The sequence below is a fragment of the Colobus angolensis genome, unplaced genomic scaffold (genome assembly GCF_000951035.1).
Source record: "Colobus angolensis palliatus isolate OR3802 unplaced genomic scaffold, Cang.pa_1.0 Scaffold147, whole genome shotgun sequence".
Lineage (NCBI taxonomy): Eukaryota > Metazoa > Chordata > Mammalia > Primates > Cercopithecidae > Colobus > Colobus angolensis.
The window spans coordinates 3,407,746-3,423,054 of NW_012114566.1; the positions used below are offsets into that span (position 1 = coordinate 3,407,746).

Below are 15,309 nucleotides of genomic sequence, written 5' to 3' on the forward strand. Positions count from 1 at the left end.
AATATAATTCTTCTTTATATTGTCCAAAATGTTACCAAAAATTGTTCACCACTTCAGAAAAATCAAGCCATCAACATCAATTCCACTTGTTATTTTAGAGCTAAGAGCACAGCATACCTGCATCAGTCTACATTTTTAGCTATTTCACTTCTAGTGATGCTTTATATGAGAAAAAGCAGTTATTTCTTCAGATATAGTGTGCCCAAAGCATTTGTAAATTGAATTGATTTTTTTATTTTAAATTACTTTGCTGTTATTTCTCATTTTATTACAGTCAGGGAATTACATTTTATTTGTTATTTAAAAAAGGGAGGAATTGACCAGCGCCAATCCTATAAATTCAAGACTATTTAAAGAAACCCTCAAAGGTGCAATTTTCAACTAGTCACTTTTTTAGCAGAATGGAAAGAGAGGTACATATGTGAATTCTTAATCAAGTAGATTCAATCTAGTCAAGCTGTCCTTATGAAGGACCATCCCTGACTCTTACATTCATGAGTTTACAAACACCTTTGTCTCTCCTCTAGTTCTCTTCCCATTCTAGCCTTCATCCAGGGCCTTTTCAATCCTATATTCCTCATGAAGTCCCCTTCTGAAGACATTTGGAAGTCTTACTTAAATTTCTGTATAATGATTTGCATGGATCAGTTTTATATGTATCAATCTGTTTTCCCCATTCATCAGCATTTCTAACACCATGATATTAACTTACAACTCTCTTCTGTCCTTCATAATACTTAAGCACATAAGCCCTGACTAAATGTGGTCAGTATTGGTCCTATTGAAACTTGTTTTCCTTGTTTTTGAGATAGAGTCTCCCTCTGTCTCCCAGGCTGGAGTGCAGTAGCATGATCTCAGCTCACTGCAACCTCTGCCTCCCAGGTTCAAGCTCTCCTGCCTCAGACTCCTGAGTAGCTGGGACTACAGGCACATGCCTGCATCCCTGGCAATTTTTTATTTTTAGTAGAGACGGGGTTTCACTGTGTTAACCAGGATGGTCTCCATCTCCTAATCTTGTTATCCACCCGCCTTGGACTCCCAAAGTGCTGTAATTACAGGCGTGAGTCACTGTACCTGGCTGGAACATTTATTTTAGACAAAATAGAACGCAAAACCCATCACAGTAACCCCCAGTCCTCAAAACATTACCATAAACACAGACCTGCACTGATTGCGGTATTAGGGGCATTTCTGTAACGTTTACAGGTTTCTGTAGATCATAGTTTACAAATTGTAGAAGTAAAGGACATTTCAGAATCTAATTGATTCAAATTACTTTCAGAAAAGAAAAATACAGAAATTGAAAGTTTGTTTTCTCTCATAAAGGAAATAAATAAACCCCTCTAAAGAAAGAAAGAAAGAAAGAAAGAAAGAAAGAAAGAAAGAAAGAAAAAGAAAGAAAGAAAGAAAGAAGAAAGAAAGAAAGACACGAGAAAAGCAATGGAGAGCCCAAGGCAGACAGAATGGGGTAAAAGAGAGAAGGAAAGGTAGGGAGGGAAGGAAGGGTCTTCTGAAAAGCAAAGTTTTTTTTTTTTTGAAACTTGAAGTTTCAGCTGCTTCTCACATTCAGGGAAAGAGAGAGATTTAATAAGGTTTGAAAAAAAAAGTCTGCACTTGACAACATGTAAAGCGGACTTGCATTGTAGGAAACAGAAGAGACTCCTTAAGGTGAATTATAAGAGGTAAGGAATCTTTAAATTATCAGACTCCCCACCTTGTTATAATAAGACAGCATATAGGCTCCTTTCAAACCAGATTTCAATGTAAATCTGCAGGTGCTCAGTTTGAGGATAACAAGATTAAATGCATCAATCCCAGAACCTGTCATTTGCCACCATTTATAATGTTCCATAGATTCCATGACAATTAGCCATAATAATTTATCTTAAGAGTAGAAAAAAGACTTTTAATGATTTCTGCATGCCAATTTTAGAAGGTTTTGTATTATATGTATTTTTTTAAATTTTTCTATCAAGCATATCATATTAAGTATATCTTAGACAATTCAAAAAAGGGTGCAAGTTGAGCACTTAGATATTTACTTTTAAAGTTCTAAAATTATTTATTATGCCAAGTAGTATTTTGCTGAGAAGAAATAAACATAAATTTTGAAAGCTTATCATTGATTATTATTGAGAATTCAGCTGAGAAAGCTTAAGAGTTAGTGTAGGTAAAAACTAATTTTTTTTTTTTTTTTTTTTTTGCCATTAGCGGTAACTCACATTTTTTTCAGTGAGAAGATAGGTTAAACAATTGTAAGCACTTTGTCATACAACATCTAGGGGAACCTTTGAAACCTTTAATCCCCAACAATATGAACACTGTATTCATTCTTGAACAAATGAACATGATATTCTCTGATATGCAGACGGTGTCTGGAAGTATTTTAATCCGACAGCCTTGACTTTCCCATGGGTAAACTACCCGTGTGTCTTGAATCTCCATAGTAGCTATTGTGATAACTTCGTTTGTGGGGTTAGCCCACAGAAAGTATGAACAAATGTCCTTAAGGGTTATGTTTGCTAAAGCCTTTCAAGGGCTCCCCAAAAGACAAATGACGAGCTTATTTGGTTAACATTGACTGAAAACAAATGTGTGCATAATCAAATCAACAGAGCCAATTTTTTCTCATTACTGGACTGTGACATGAGTCTGCAAATACACACAGAACATACCTTTTTTGATTGATCCTTATGGTAGCCAAAATTTAATCTATTTTTAATGTTTACTTATTAAGCCCATTCCTGGAAAATTGCCACTTGAAACAGGTCAATAGTATAATATATTAAATTGTGATAAATAGAAAACTTTAGCAGAGAGAGCTTAAATATTTATGGAAATCGTGTAATTAAAGGCTACTTTTTTTTTTTTTTTTTTTTGCCTTTACCTGTGAATCAAAGTTTCTTCTAGTTCATAGTGAGGTTAGCCAATCGCAAGTGATTCTAAGATTTGATGGTTGTTGGAGATAGCTACTTAGATATTTATAGGTAGCACAAACCTATTCTAAGACAAATTAAGCAGTTTTATGTTGTAAACTCCTACCAAATTCTTAACTAAAAGCTGAAATAGTTTTGCCTAACTTAAAAAACAGATTAAAATGAATTCTGATTAGCATAACTTCACAAATGAACTTTACTTTTGTTTGTAACTTTTACGTTGTTTTGTACTGCTTTAACCTATATAATCATTTATTTAAAACTATTTCCTATTTAGTTAAAACTAATAGTTTGATCACAACACATTAGTGATAAAAATCATATAAGGTTAAAACTTTACCTTTACTTTAATGGCAAAATCACAATTACTTTTGTGCCAACATACAGAGAAATAGATAAGGATATATACACACACACACACACACACACACACATATATATAATGGTTAGATAAGGATTATATATGTGCGTGTGTACGTATGTGTGTGCATATATATATGCATACATACATACATACACACACACATAAAATAGACTGAATATTTGTGTCCCTCAAAAATTCATATGTTGAAATCCTAATCCCCAGTTTGATGGAATTAAAGAGTGGGATCTTACAAAGGTAATTTATTCATGAGAGTAAAGACCTCATGAATGAAATCAGTGAACTTATAAAAGGATCCCCAGAGAGCTCTTTGTCTCTCTCTCTCTTTTCTGTCTCTCATTTGCTGCCATGAGAAGATACAAAAAGTAAGCAATCTATAATCTGGAAATGGGCCCTCACCAGAACCCAACCATATTGGCACCCTGATCTCAGACTTTCAGCCTCCGGAACTGTGAGAAATAAATGTCTGATGTTTTTAAAGCCCCTCAGCCTATGTTAATTTGCTATAGCAGCCCAAGGTAAGACATACAAATACATAAATAAAAAGATATATGTCTACACTTTGACACTTAAGTAGAATATGTCTTGATAATTTTGCAATCCTTACCTACAAATATCACGGTAAATGCAACTTCCAAAGATCATTTAGTACCATAAAACAACAACAACAAAAAGCATATACAGAATGAAATATAAATGAGAGCATCTGTGCATACAGAGTAGCAGAGAAAAATGAATAAATCGCTCATAGGTGTGGTAAATTCAAACTCATACCCCTTACAGGGCCCAGGGCTCAAACTCTTGATCTTGACAAATTACTACATGATTCATTGTAATAAACAATGTCAAGAGCATCTGTGATTAAATGATATGCTGACCATTAAATACACAAATGTCAGTGATTCTCTATTTAGACACACTGACTTCAGGTTTGCTTAAATATGATTCATACCCTCAGTTCTATTTTAAAGCTATGATCCATTTGCACCAGCTCTTTCATGCCCCACTAAAAAAGTACAAAATACAGATAAGCTACCATCCTTCTATTTCCTAAATTCCATCATAATTTTCAACAAGAAATAAGACTATTTTTGTGAGAATATTTGTTTCATATGTGTATTTTCTCTTATCTCCATGAATTTATTTTTTCCACTTTCTCTTCAGTGTAAATACAATATATGCAGTCTGCTCTCAAACTGCATATGCAGAAAGGGAAAAAAAATGTTAAATAAAATCCATAAATAACCCAGAAACCCTGATTTTAGTCAATAGTTTTAAAGTCCTGCTCCTCATAAAGACACTAAAAACTCAACAGTGACTTGATTAACTTGAGCTTGCCTCACTGTCTCCTGAAGGCATTAGTGACCAGAAAAATGTCAAAAGTTGTGAGAGAAAAGGTAAATTAAAAAAAAAAAATTCCCTATAACTGAATACTAGGTAATCAATAGTAAAATATTACATAACTGACTATATGCTATTTTATAGCACAAATAATTGAAAATCATGAAGGCATTAGTGACCAGAAAAATGTCAAAAGTTGTGAGAGAAAAGGTAAATTAAAAAAAAAAAAAATCCCTATAACTGAATACTAGGTAATCAATAGTAAAATATTACATAACTGACTATATGCTATTTTATAGCACAAATAATTGAAAATCATGTAGGAAACTGTTTTACAGTATTATTATTATTTCATAAAACAGAAGGTTTTTTTTTTTAATTTGTATTTATTTATTTAATTTTTTAGACAGAGTCTCACTGCATCTCCTAGGCTGGAGTGCAGTGGCACAATCTCAGCTCACTGCAACCTCTGCAGCCCGTGTTCAAGCGATTCTCCTGTCTCAGCCTCCTGAGTAGCTGGGATTACCGGCACCCGCCACTACACCTGGTTAATTTGGTTTTTTTTTTTTTTTTTTTGGTATTTTTAGTAGAGACAGAGTTTCACCATCTTGGCCAGGCTGGTCTTGAACTCTTGACCTCATGATCCACCTGCCTCAGCCTCCCAAAGTGCTGCGATTACAGGTGTAAGCCACCATGCCAGGACAAACAGAAGTAATTTTATAAAAGAAAATTCCATTAAAAAAATTTGCAAAATACTTAGAAAAAATATCTAAGAGAAAAGGTTGTAAATATAATTTTAGGGCAACTAGTTATTATTATATATTAGAAAGTAGAAGTTTTTGTATTTGCCAGCTCTGACAGTTAGGAAAACTGACAAGATCATCTTTAAAAATAAAGAAGATGGGAGGCCGAGGTGGGCAGATCACCTGAGGTCAGGAGTTCAAGACCAGCCTGGCCAGCATGGTGAAACCCCGTCTGTACTAAAAACACAAAAATTAACTGGGTGTGGTGGCGCATGCCTGTAATCCCAGCTACTGGGGAGGCTGAGGCACGAGAATCGTTTGAACCTGGGAGGTGGAGGTTGCAGTGAACCAAGATCATGCCACTGCACTCCAGTCTGGGCGACAGAGTGAGATTCCATCTCTAAAACAAAACAAAATAAAAATAAAAATAAAAATGGAGAAGAATTTGATGTGTAGAATTATAGGCTAGTCAGGTTTTATCTAGCAACTTGAAAGGTGTTAATAGTCCTCATTAAACAGTCATTGCACCCAAAGTGTAAATCACATCTGCCTCAGTGAGCCCCCTGGAGAACAGGAGAAGCACAGACAATGCTCTATTTGAGCCATGACAAACTTAAAAGATTTCTAACTTAGAAAATTAACCTTATCATCTGGGAAGATTTATGTTAATAAAATTATGTTTTATATTAAGAAATAATAATAATATAAAAACTGTAAAATCAACACAATGTTAAGCAGTTGTTAGTTCACACAGCATTCCTTCAATCTTCTCTCATTATCTCTTCAGATCTTTACTCAGAAGTCACTGTCTTGGCAAACTCTTGGCTACTCAGACTCAAATTTCACCCCATACACTTCCTTATCTATTTTCCCTGATCTACTATTTTTTCCCTTAACATTCAACTATCATACTATATGTTTTGATTTATCTGCTTTATGGTCTGTCTTCCATGCTACTATGCAAGCTGGGATTCTTGCCACCACGTATATCAGCAGTTGGCACATAGTGGGCACTGATAAATGCTTGCTGAAAGAATGAAAGAGTGAATGGCAATTGATATTTATTGCTGTTAGGGGTGAAAGTTCTACAACAAGTAGTTACATTGCCTTCTCGGGAGTTTAACTCAAGTAAGAGTCAGACTTGACATGTTCTTAATCTGTATTTACCTCAGGCAGAATACAAGCTCTGTTCAAACACCACCAGAAAATCTTCATAGAAAATCCCGTATCCTGTCCGCTACAAGGGAGGCCTATTCTCCTCTGTATATTATACCAGCTCTACCACGTGACTTTTTTTTTTTTTTCTACTGAAATCCCCTTTAGTGGTACAGTTGGGTGTTGGCTGCCTTAACTCCATCCTTTTCTCTCAGCAACTCAATGTCACCAATGTAAATGATGACCAAACCCGAGGTGACACCTGGTGCCCTCTGCGCTGAAGCAACAACAGAAGGTTATTGTAGGGATTGTTGTTGTTGCTTTTTTGTAGAATGCTTGGCTTTTATAGTGCTAGCCTTCATAGCTAGCCTATAGAGTATGTTAGTCTGCATGGTATTTTTTCTAAAATTTTTTTTTTTAAAAAGATTACTTGCTAATAATTAAAAATTGTGAGATTTCAAATAAACATCTGTATTTCTTCCTTCTCCTCAAAAATAAAAGATATGGTGCAAATGGTTAATATTTCTTATGACAAAAATAAGTGGAGCTGAGAGTGGGACATTCATTTTTCCCACTCCATCATAAATCCTGCCACTCCCAAGCTAGTTGAGATATTGCAGGCCTAGACTCAGATTCTACTTAACATTTATGTTGGAGCTGTTTGGTTTTATCACCCCTGACATACTTTACTCATTCATGACCTGCCTAACTCTACTAAATTTGGAAGTTCTAAGTCTATTCGTAAATAAATGACTAGGTAAACATATGAATTAGTATCTATAGCAGTGCAAAAAGTGACTACAAAACTTAGCACCATAAAACATTCATTGTCTCCCATGGTTTCTGTGGGTCTAGAATCTGGGAGCAGCCATGTGGGTGGTTCTGGTTTGGAGTCTCCCTTGAGGTTACTTTACAGCTGTTGGCTTGTGCTAAAATCTTGACTGAGGCTAGAGGTTCAGCTTTCAAGATGACTTGTTTACATGGCTGCTGGCTGGAGATCTGCCTTTCTTCCAACATGTACTTCTCCATTGGACTGTTTGAGTGTCCTCATAACACGTCAGCTGGCTTTGCCCAAGGACAGCGATCCAAGAGAGGGCAAAGAAGCTCATGTTTTTTATGACTTTGTCCCCAAAGCCACATATCATCACTTCTGCCTTATACTCCCCACTAAAAATGAGACACTACCCACGCTTAAAGGAACGAAAGCTAAGTTCTACTTATTAAAAGGAGAAATAGTAAAGTGTTTATGAAACATATCTTGGTTTAGAGGTCTTGACTGAGTCATCAAATAATTGCTTTATTTTGATCTGGGTACTATTCTAAGTAAAACTAAGAGCCTCAAGTGGTTCCAATTTATAATCCTTGAGGTTTAAAAACTTGCGCAAAGTATTCAAAGAGATTTTTTAAATTTGGCTTTAGGATAAACTACTTGTAAATTTCAGTGAAAGACAAACTTTCAGTTACTTATCGTTCAGTACCTATGTAGCCTCTTTGGGGAACCATCATACACGTGTATATACTAATCACTTCATAGCACAATGACTTGTTTTCTTGATGTGTAATTTCAGGATCACTGTAGACAAATTTCTTTTTAAACATGTGTAACTGCAGTCTTCAGTAATCCCCTGGATATTGGTGAGGTTCCCGTGTTTTACTTTTTCATTGCCTTTATTATATGACTGTAGTATTCAGCCTGAGCAGCAAGCAGGTCATCACATTTTTCTTTTTTTCTTCTCAAAGAGAAAGGGTGGAGGTTTTGAAAGAAGGAGAAGTCTGAGGAGAAGAGAAAGTTTAAAACCAAGCCAGAAAATGTTATAGAGATTCCTCCCCTGATTCTCTTTGGCTATGGACTTTAAATTTTAAATTCTCAGACTGCTAAGTATATTTTGATATGTCCAGTTAACATATTGCCAGTAGAGGCATTAGGAAGTTTTTTGTTTGTTTTGAAGCTGAGTCTCACACTGTCACCCAGGCTGGAGTGCAATGGTGCGATCTCAGCTCACTGCAACCTCCACCTCCCGGGTTCAAGTGATTCTCCTGCCTCAGTCTCCCAAGTAGCTGGGATTACAGGCACCCGCCACCACACCTAGTTAATTTTTTTGTATTTTGAGTAGAGACGGGGTTTCACTATGTTGACCAGGCTGGTCTCGAACTTCTGACCTCATGATCTGCCTGCCCCAGCCTCCCAAAGTGCTGGGATTACAGGCGTGAGCCACTGTGCCTGGCCAAGAGGTTTTGTTTGTTTGTTTGTTTGTTTTAAATATTTATTCTTTATGTTTCAGGGCTACTCAAATTATGGTGGCAAAAAGGGGTATACTTACACAGCAGCCTACTTGTTAAGAGAATTTTAATTTCTGCAAGGTGGGGTTCCTCTGCAAAATTGATGTCATATCAGATTCACAGGGTTGACACAATATGGGCATTATAATCTCACTCAAACTTTCTCCTTCTTTCATTTATCAGTTGACAAACCTAACAGACTTTATTTTTTGCTAAGATAGAGACCTGTTCCATTTTTTGATACTATATTTACAGCATTGAGCTCTGTAGGTTTAGTCTTCATTTCCTACTCAGAACATGGGCAGCAGAAATATTAGCAGAAATAAATCTTTATAAAGCCTTAAATATTCCTACGAGGCAACAATTTTATTATACTTTGTTCCCTTAAAAGTCATTGACTTTCCTTGAAATGTTATGCAAGATTTTTAACACCTTTCCTCTAATTTATTGAGTTCATTGTTTATGCTATTTGCTAGTTTGGGTTTCATAAAGTACACTGGAAATAAGTTTTTGAAAACATAACGTGGGTGATGATTTAGAGACTGTTGCAGATTACTCAACTACTTTCAGAATTTAAACTCTGCTTATTTTTATTTAAAATATGTACAAAGACTCATAAGACAAAATATTAGTGTTCATTTTCCAATACTGAGTGATATATTGTTTTAAAAAGTCATCTTATAGACACTATAAAACAATTGTCAATACATTCCTACTGTAAAATAGCCTATTTATCAAGTACAACCCTTTTGTTTTATATATAACTTCTGGATATATACAAACAAAAGAATGTCAATATAATGCTATATAAATAGCACAGAAATTGCCCAGAGACTCAAAAGAAAATTGGAGACTTAAATACAAGATGATTTTTAAGTATCTTGTAAAGTACTTAAAGTGAAAGGTATAGCAGAAGGACAGAAGTTTAAGGATAAGCTTAAGCAAATGAAAACCACGAAGCATCTGATGAAGCATTCTATCACATATCTGGAAATGCCCAACTAGGGAAACGTAGAGAGTGCTTTAAGGGCCAAATTCACAGGCATCAGATGACAGCTTTGACATTTCCATAGAATTCTACTTTTCAAAAATACATTCATTTAGAACTTCAGGTGATTCTCACAACTTTGTAATATAGGCAGATAGTTTCATGTCTATATTTCCCTATAATAAAAATTGAAATAGAGATCATCTTAATACTTAAGGTTTTTTAAAACAATCTCCTTTTTTCCTTCCTTCATGAGAGAGGAAGACTCATTCTTAAATAATAATTTGCAATATTTAAACCTTATTCACCTTCACCTAGATATTTTTAATTTAATTGAAAATCAAAGATAAAAACATATTTTTGTCTAGAAAATGGATTCCCAAATCTGTCTCAATTAACCACTGTTTATTAACATATACTCATGAACATTAGCAAAAATATATATATAATAAAACAAAAGCAACAAAAATACCCTCACAAACCTGAAAAACTAAATGCTCTCAAATGGCTAAAAGATTTAGAATATAGAATTAAAAGGCATAAATTTTTACCTATACAAATAAATATAAAAATATATTCAAGTGGGATTTTCATAAATTATATGTTTTTAAAAGTTATTCTGACTATATCACAATATTCAGAATTATACATATTAAATAATTTTCTGATTATCATCCTGTAACCAAATGCAATTACTGAAATTCTATGTAGATTATCCAGTCCTCACACCCTTCACCTACTACGAACTTCAGCTTAGAGTCAGCCATTCACTAAATCAAAACTCAGCCATCCTCACCAAAGAGTTCTTCTTTATGCTATCCACTCAACATCTTTTGAAAAATTCAAACTATCTTCTTAAACTGAAACTTACATTTCAAAAATGAGCTTCTAATATCAACATAGTAGAGGTTAATTATTTGCTCCATGGAAGCCACACCTCCCTTTTAGTTTCCTAATCATTTTACTTACCTGGCACCTTTTATTCCCCAGAAGATCGAATTCAAAGGAATAGAAATAAGACTCAAATAAGTAAATTTTTTACTCACTCTGAAACACTGAAAAGAATTATTCAATGGGAAATTATTTCAATCATTGGTCAAATGGACCCTGTTGTCTTATCTTTTGAATTATATCTATAGATCAAGCTATTCTTTATTAAATGGAGATAAGCCAGGTTTGACTTTATCATGACAAATGCACAAGGCCCGTACCCTTTAGAGGACTGTAGTAGAACACAGAAAATAACAATTATAAAATAATATGTCATAGTACACCAGGAATCAGTAACAGCAAAGTTAGTATTGCTAATGCTAAGTTTCTGATCTGGATAGTCTTATAAGTCTGTTTGCTAAAGAGGAAAAGAAGGAAGAGACGAAAACCTCACAGAAGTGTGCAATTTGAATGTAGTTCTGGTGTTAATGGAGCAATAACTTTCCTAAGCTTTTAACAGGTCGTAATAAATCAGCCCTCATTCAATACGAAGCAACCAAGCTATAGAATCATTTCACTTACCCATGATGGTTAGGGCTGTAGCCTTTGTTAATTCTTCTTTCATTGACTCGATTACTTCTAAATTACCACCATCCAGGTTGCATCTATTTATGGTTCCATTCCCCGAACTGATCCAATAAAGCTTGTTTTCCACATAGTCTATCGATAGACCTGTAATTAAATTTTACAACTTAAACATAATGATAGACGCTTAAATTATAATATTCACCTAGCACCACTGGATTTGAGGGCAAAGAATAAGTTGAAAGCTCAGATTTTTGTCTTTACAAATAAGATCTGGCTAATGGGGAAATATACATATGTTGTTTCCATTTTTTTTTTATTGTTGTTGTTGTTTATTTTTTAGAGACAGGGTGTCACCCCATCATTTAGACTGGAGTGTAGTGATGCAATCATAACTCACTGCAGCCTCAGACTCCTCGGATCAAGCAATCCTCCCGTCTCAGCCTCCTGCATAGATAGGACTACAAATGCGCACCACTAGGCCTAGCTAATTTTTATTTTTCATTTTTTTTTTTTTAATAACGGGGGCTCACTATTTTGCTCAGGCTCATCTTGAACTCCTGGGCTCAAGGAATCCTATCACCTTGGTCTCCCAAAGTGCTGGGATTACAGGCATGAGCCATGGCACCCAGCCAACATAAACAGTTTTAACTGACAGAGAAACATTACACTTTTATAGGCACTTAACAGTTATCTCTGTGGATTACTGACCTAATCTTGTTCCTCTGAGAGAAATGACAGTTCAATTTTACAGATACAAAAAATAGTACCTAGAGTAGATAAGAAATCTGTGTTCATAGCTAGTTAGTGGACATTCCAGATATTTTTAGAAAGTTTCTGTTTCCAAATTGAGTGCCTGCCCTCTTCATTATGCCACTTTGCCTCGGAAAGTTTTAATGTGTAATGACTCATTTGGGATACTAATTTAACTGATGAAATTTATAATTACTCATCTATTTTCCATAAAATTTACTTAGGCAGTTACAGATTTAAATTGGTGATTTCATCCCTCTTCAAGTAAATCCAAAAATGGAAGATTTTCAGCAAATAGTAATTTTACCAAAGCACAGAATTAAATTGCGCTCATTTGGAGGCTGATACGGGGGAGATAAACCATTCAGCAAGTGAGTGAATCAAGTCAATGGCTTAAGACGCTAATCTTGACATGGCACAATGTGTCACTGGAGGTAAGGCTGGGCTTTATTGTATTTTATGGGCAACTTCACATATTATAGTGGTGGCCATCATTTTCAGAGGTCTCAGGATAGGTACTTTTTGTTTGCTAAAGGTCCTTGGCACACATCTACTTAACTGCTGGCATGCTCAGCAGCATCAGTATCCACATTTTAACAATAACTCTGTGGAACCATGTTGGCCTTCTGTGATCCATAATTACTCATGGAAAAGTGCATGTGGGCATATACTCAGGCAGACAATGCAACCAACTGTTCCTGGGCTCTCTCTCAGAGAATAAAGTGGACAAATCGCAAATAATTCCTTCCCTTAAAAAAAAAATGAAAGGAAGGAAGGGCAGATGATTGAAAAGACACACAGATTCAAGTGCATTGAGAGAAGGTGAAACATAGCCTAAAAATAATTCTCAATTACAGGGATTCCCAGGACAAAGAATGTGAATCATTATAGGCATTTAACAGTTATCTCTATGGATTAGACCCTCTTCTTTTTTTTTCCTGAGAGTTGGGATCTCACTCTGTTGCCCAGGCTAGAATGCAGTGGCACAATCATAGCTCACTGCAGTTTCAAAATCCTGGGCTCAAGTGATCCTACCACCTCAACCTCCTGAGCCACTGGAATCATGGGTGTGAGTCACCTTGCCTAGTTCTTTTACTTTTTCTTTTAATATGTGTATGATTCTATTTCTGGAAAGACCAAGGTAAAGCTAGTTTATGCTCAGAGTCAGGACGTGTGGAATGTGAGGTAATGATTGGCCATGGGGCTACTGTGTTTCTAATTAAATTCTGTTTCTTGATCTGGGCGCTGGTTATATAGGCAAATTCATTTAATCAACATTCATCAAGCCATATATTTAGGATGGTTTACTTTTCCATATGTATGTGATTCTACCATATACAGTTTATGTTTAAAATGTGGGAGGAAGCTAGGGAGTATATAGGAAGTGTAAACAAAATAAATAAAACCTCCTAAATCAATTCAATACACAATGCCAAGGAACTTAAGTGGGGGCTTCACAGAGGAAAGAATTTTGTCTCCCTCTCTTTTTTTTTTGGATCTGAGTTCACCCAGAGTCTATTATTCAATGTCTTTGCTTCTGGACTGTGACTAGAGGAAGCAGATTTTGTCATGGTCAGCTTATTATATTTGCTGTCTATCATGATGACTAGAATAGAGAAGAAAATTAATAAACACCAAATAAATGGACAGACAATTTAGTTAATTCCATTATGAAACTATAGCTTGTTTTCAAAGAGTTCTGCCTAGGAAAGTTTAGTTATCTTCCCAACTGAATTTTTTTTTTTTTTTTTTTTTTTTTTCAGATGGAGTCTCGCTCTGTTGCCAGGCTAGAGTGCAGTGGCACAATCTCGGCTCACTGCGACTTCTGCCTCCTGTGTTCAAGTCATTCTCCTGCCTCAGCCTCCCAAGTAGCTGGGATTATAGGCATGTGCCACCATGCCCAGCTAAATTTTGTATTTTAGTAGAGATGGGGTTTCACCATGTTGGCCAGGATGATCTCGATTTCTTGACCTCCTGATCTGCCCACCTTGGACCCCCAAAGTGCTGGGATTACAGGTGTGAGCCACCGCACCTGGCCCCAACTGAATTTTTTAATGTACTACTTATACGCAGATACTGTTACAAGTACAGAAGAAGAGCAATGATTCAACAGCTCTACTTAGTATGGCTTAAATATTTAAATTAATTTTAACCTTGAATAGCATCAAATTAATAGTTGTAAGGTTCACAAAAATGATATTTAAAGTTTCTCTATTAATCTCTCTCTATATATATGCATGTGATGCATATCACATAACTCCTTCCATATATCTTCTTTCCTGTTAAATATATTAGCTTAACCCTTAAATGTTCTTGGGTGGATGTATTCTCAGGTTCATAAAATAGAATTACGATGCTTTACATTATTATTATTAATTTTAAAAACTCGTGACATTTGCTTTATATTCATAGTATAGATATATATAGAAGTATAATACATATCTCTGAAGTTTATTAATGCAAATGTTTTTGCATCATAAGATTTTTCATTTTGTTATTATCATTCACTTAAGTCCTAACAACACTAAATGATTAATTGGTATATATAGTATTGGAGTAATTTCTGAATCAGTTCTCTGTTCTGCTAATATTTTAAAAAATGGATCACTAGGCAGTGAACAAAATTGTTTAATGCAATTAAAAGTACTCAGTGATGTTAGAATGCTAAATCAATACCCATGAGAAAACAGGTCAAACGTGAGCATATTTATAAAACTGTACTGGAACCTATGCAAAGAAATATAATTATGTCTGTACTAAAGGATCCTCAGAATGTGTGACTGAAATTTGAAAATCTTCAAAAGGGCCACAGAATCTGTCTGTAGAACGTATCATTTGTAATGCAGTCCTGTTTTTATGAGACATATTTAACTAATTTTTGAAGTATCTGAATCTGGCTATCGAATGAGGAAATCTAGATAGAATAACATAATAAGTAGTTATTTAAAAAGTCACCATTTAAATCGAGAAAAAATTTTAGGAAATGAAAAATTTATCTTTTTTACCTATCTTTTCTATTTTTATGAAAATACAGTTAACCCTTATGCTTTAATTCCAACATTCCTTATTATCAGTCCCAAATTTTCCTTTATATATTATTTTATTTGAACATTTTAATTTAACTAGGCCAGCTTAATTTTTATGGAGACAATGAAAATTGCAAAAATTATGTAATTTCTCTCATAATAGAAATATTCTACATATTAATATAAGAAA

The 15,309-nt window shown here is 34.8% G+C and overlaps 1 protein-coding gene across 1 annotated transcript in view; it reads right to left on the reverse strand.

Moving 5' to 3' along the window:
• Positions 1–15,309, reverse strand: part of LRP1B (low density lipoprotein receptor-related protein 1B) — a 1,318,888-nt gene that overhangs the window by 611,793 nt on the left and 691,786 nt on the right. The window contains exon 31 of the mRNA XM_011935709.1: positions 11,338–11,487. Coding sequence (XP_011791099.1) covers positions 11,338–11,487 — 150 coding nt within the window. The remainder of the gene's footprint in view (positions 1–11,337; positions 11,488–15,309) is intronic.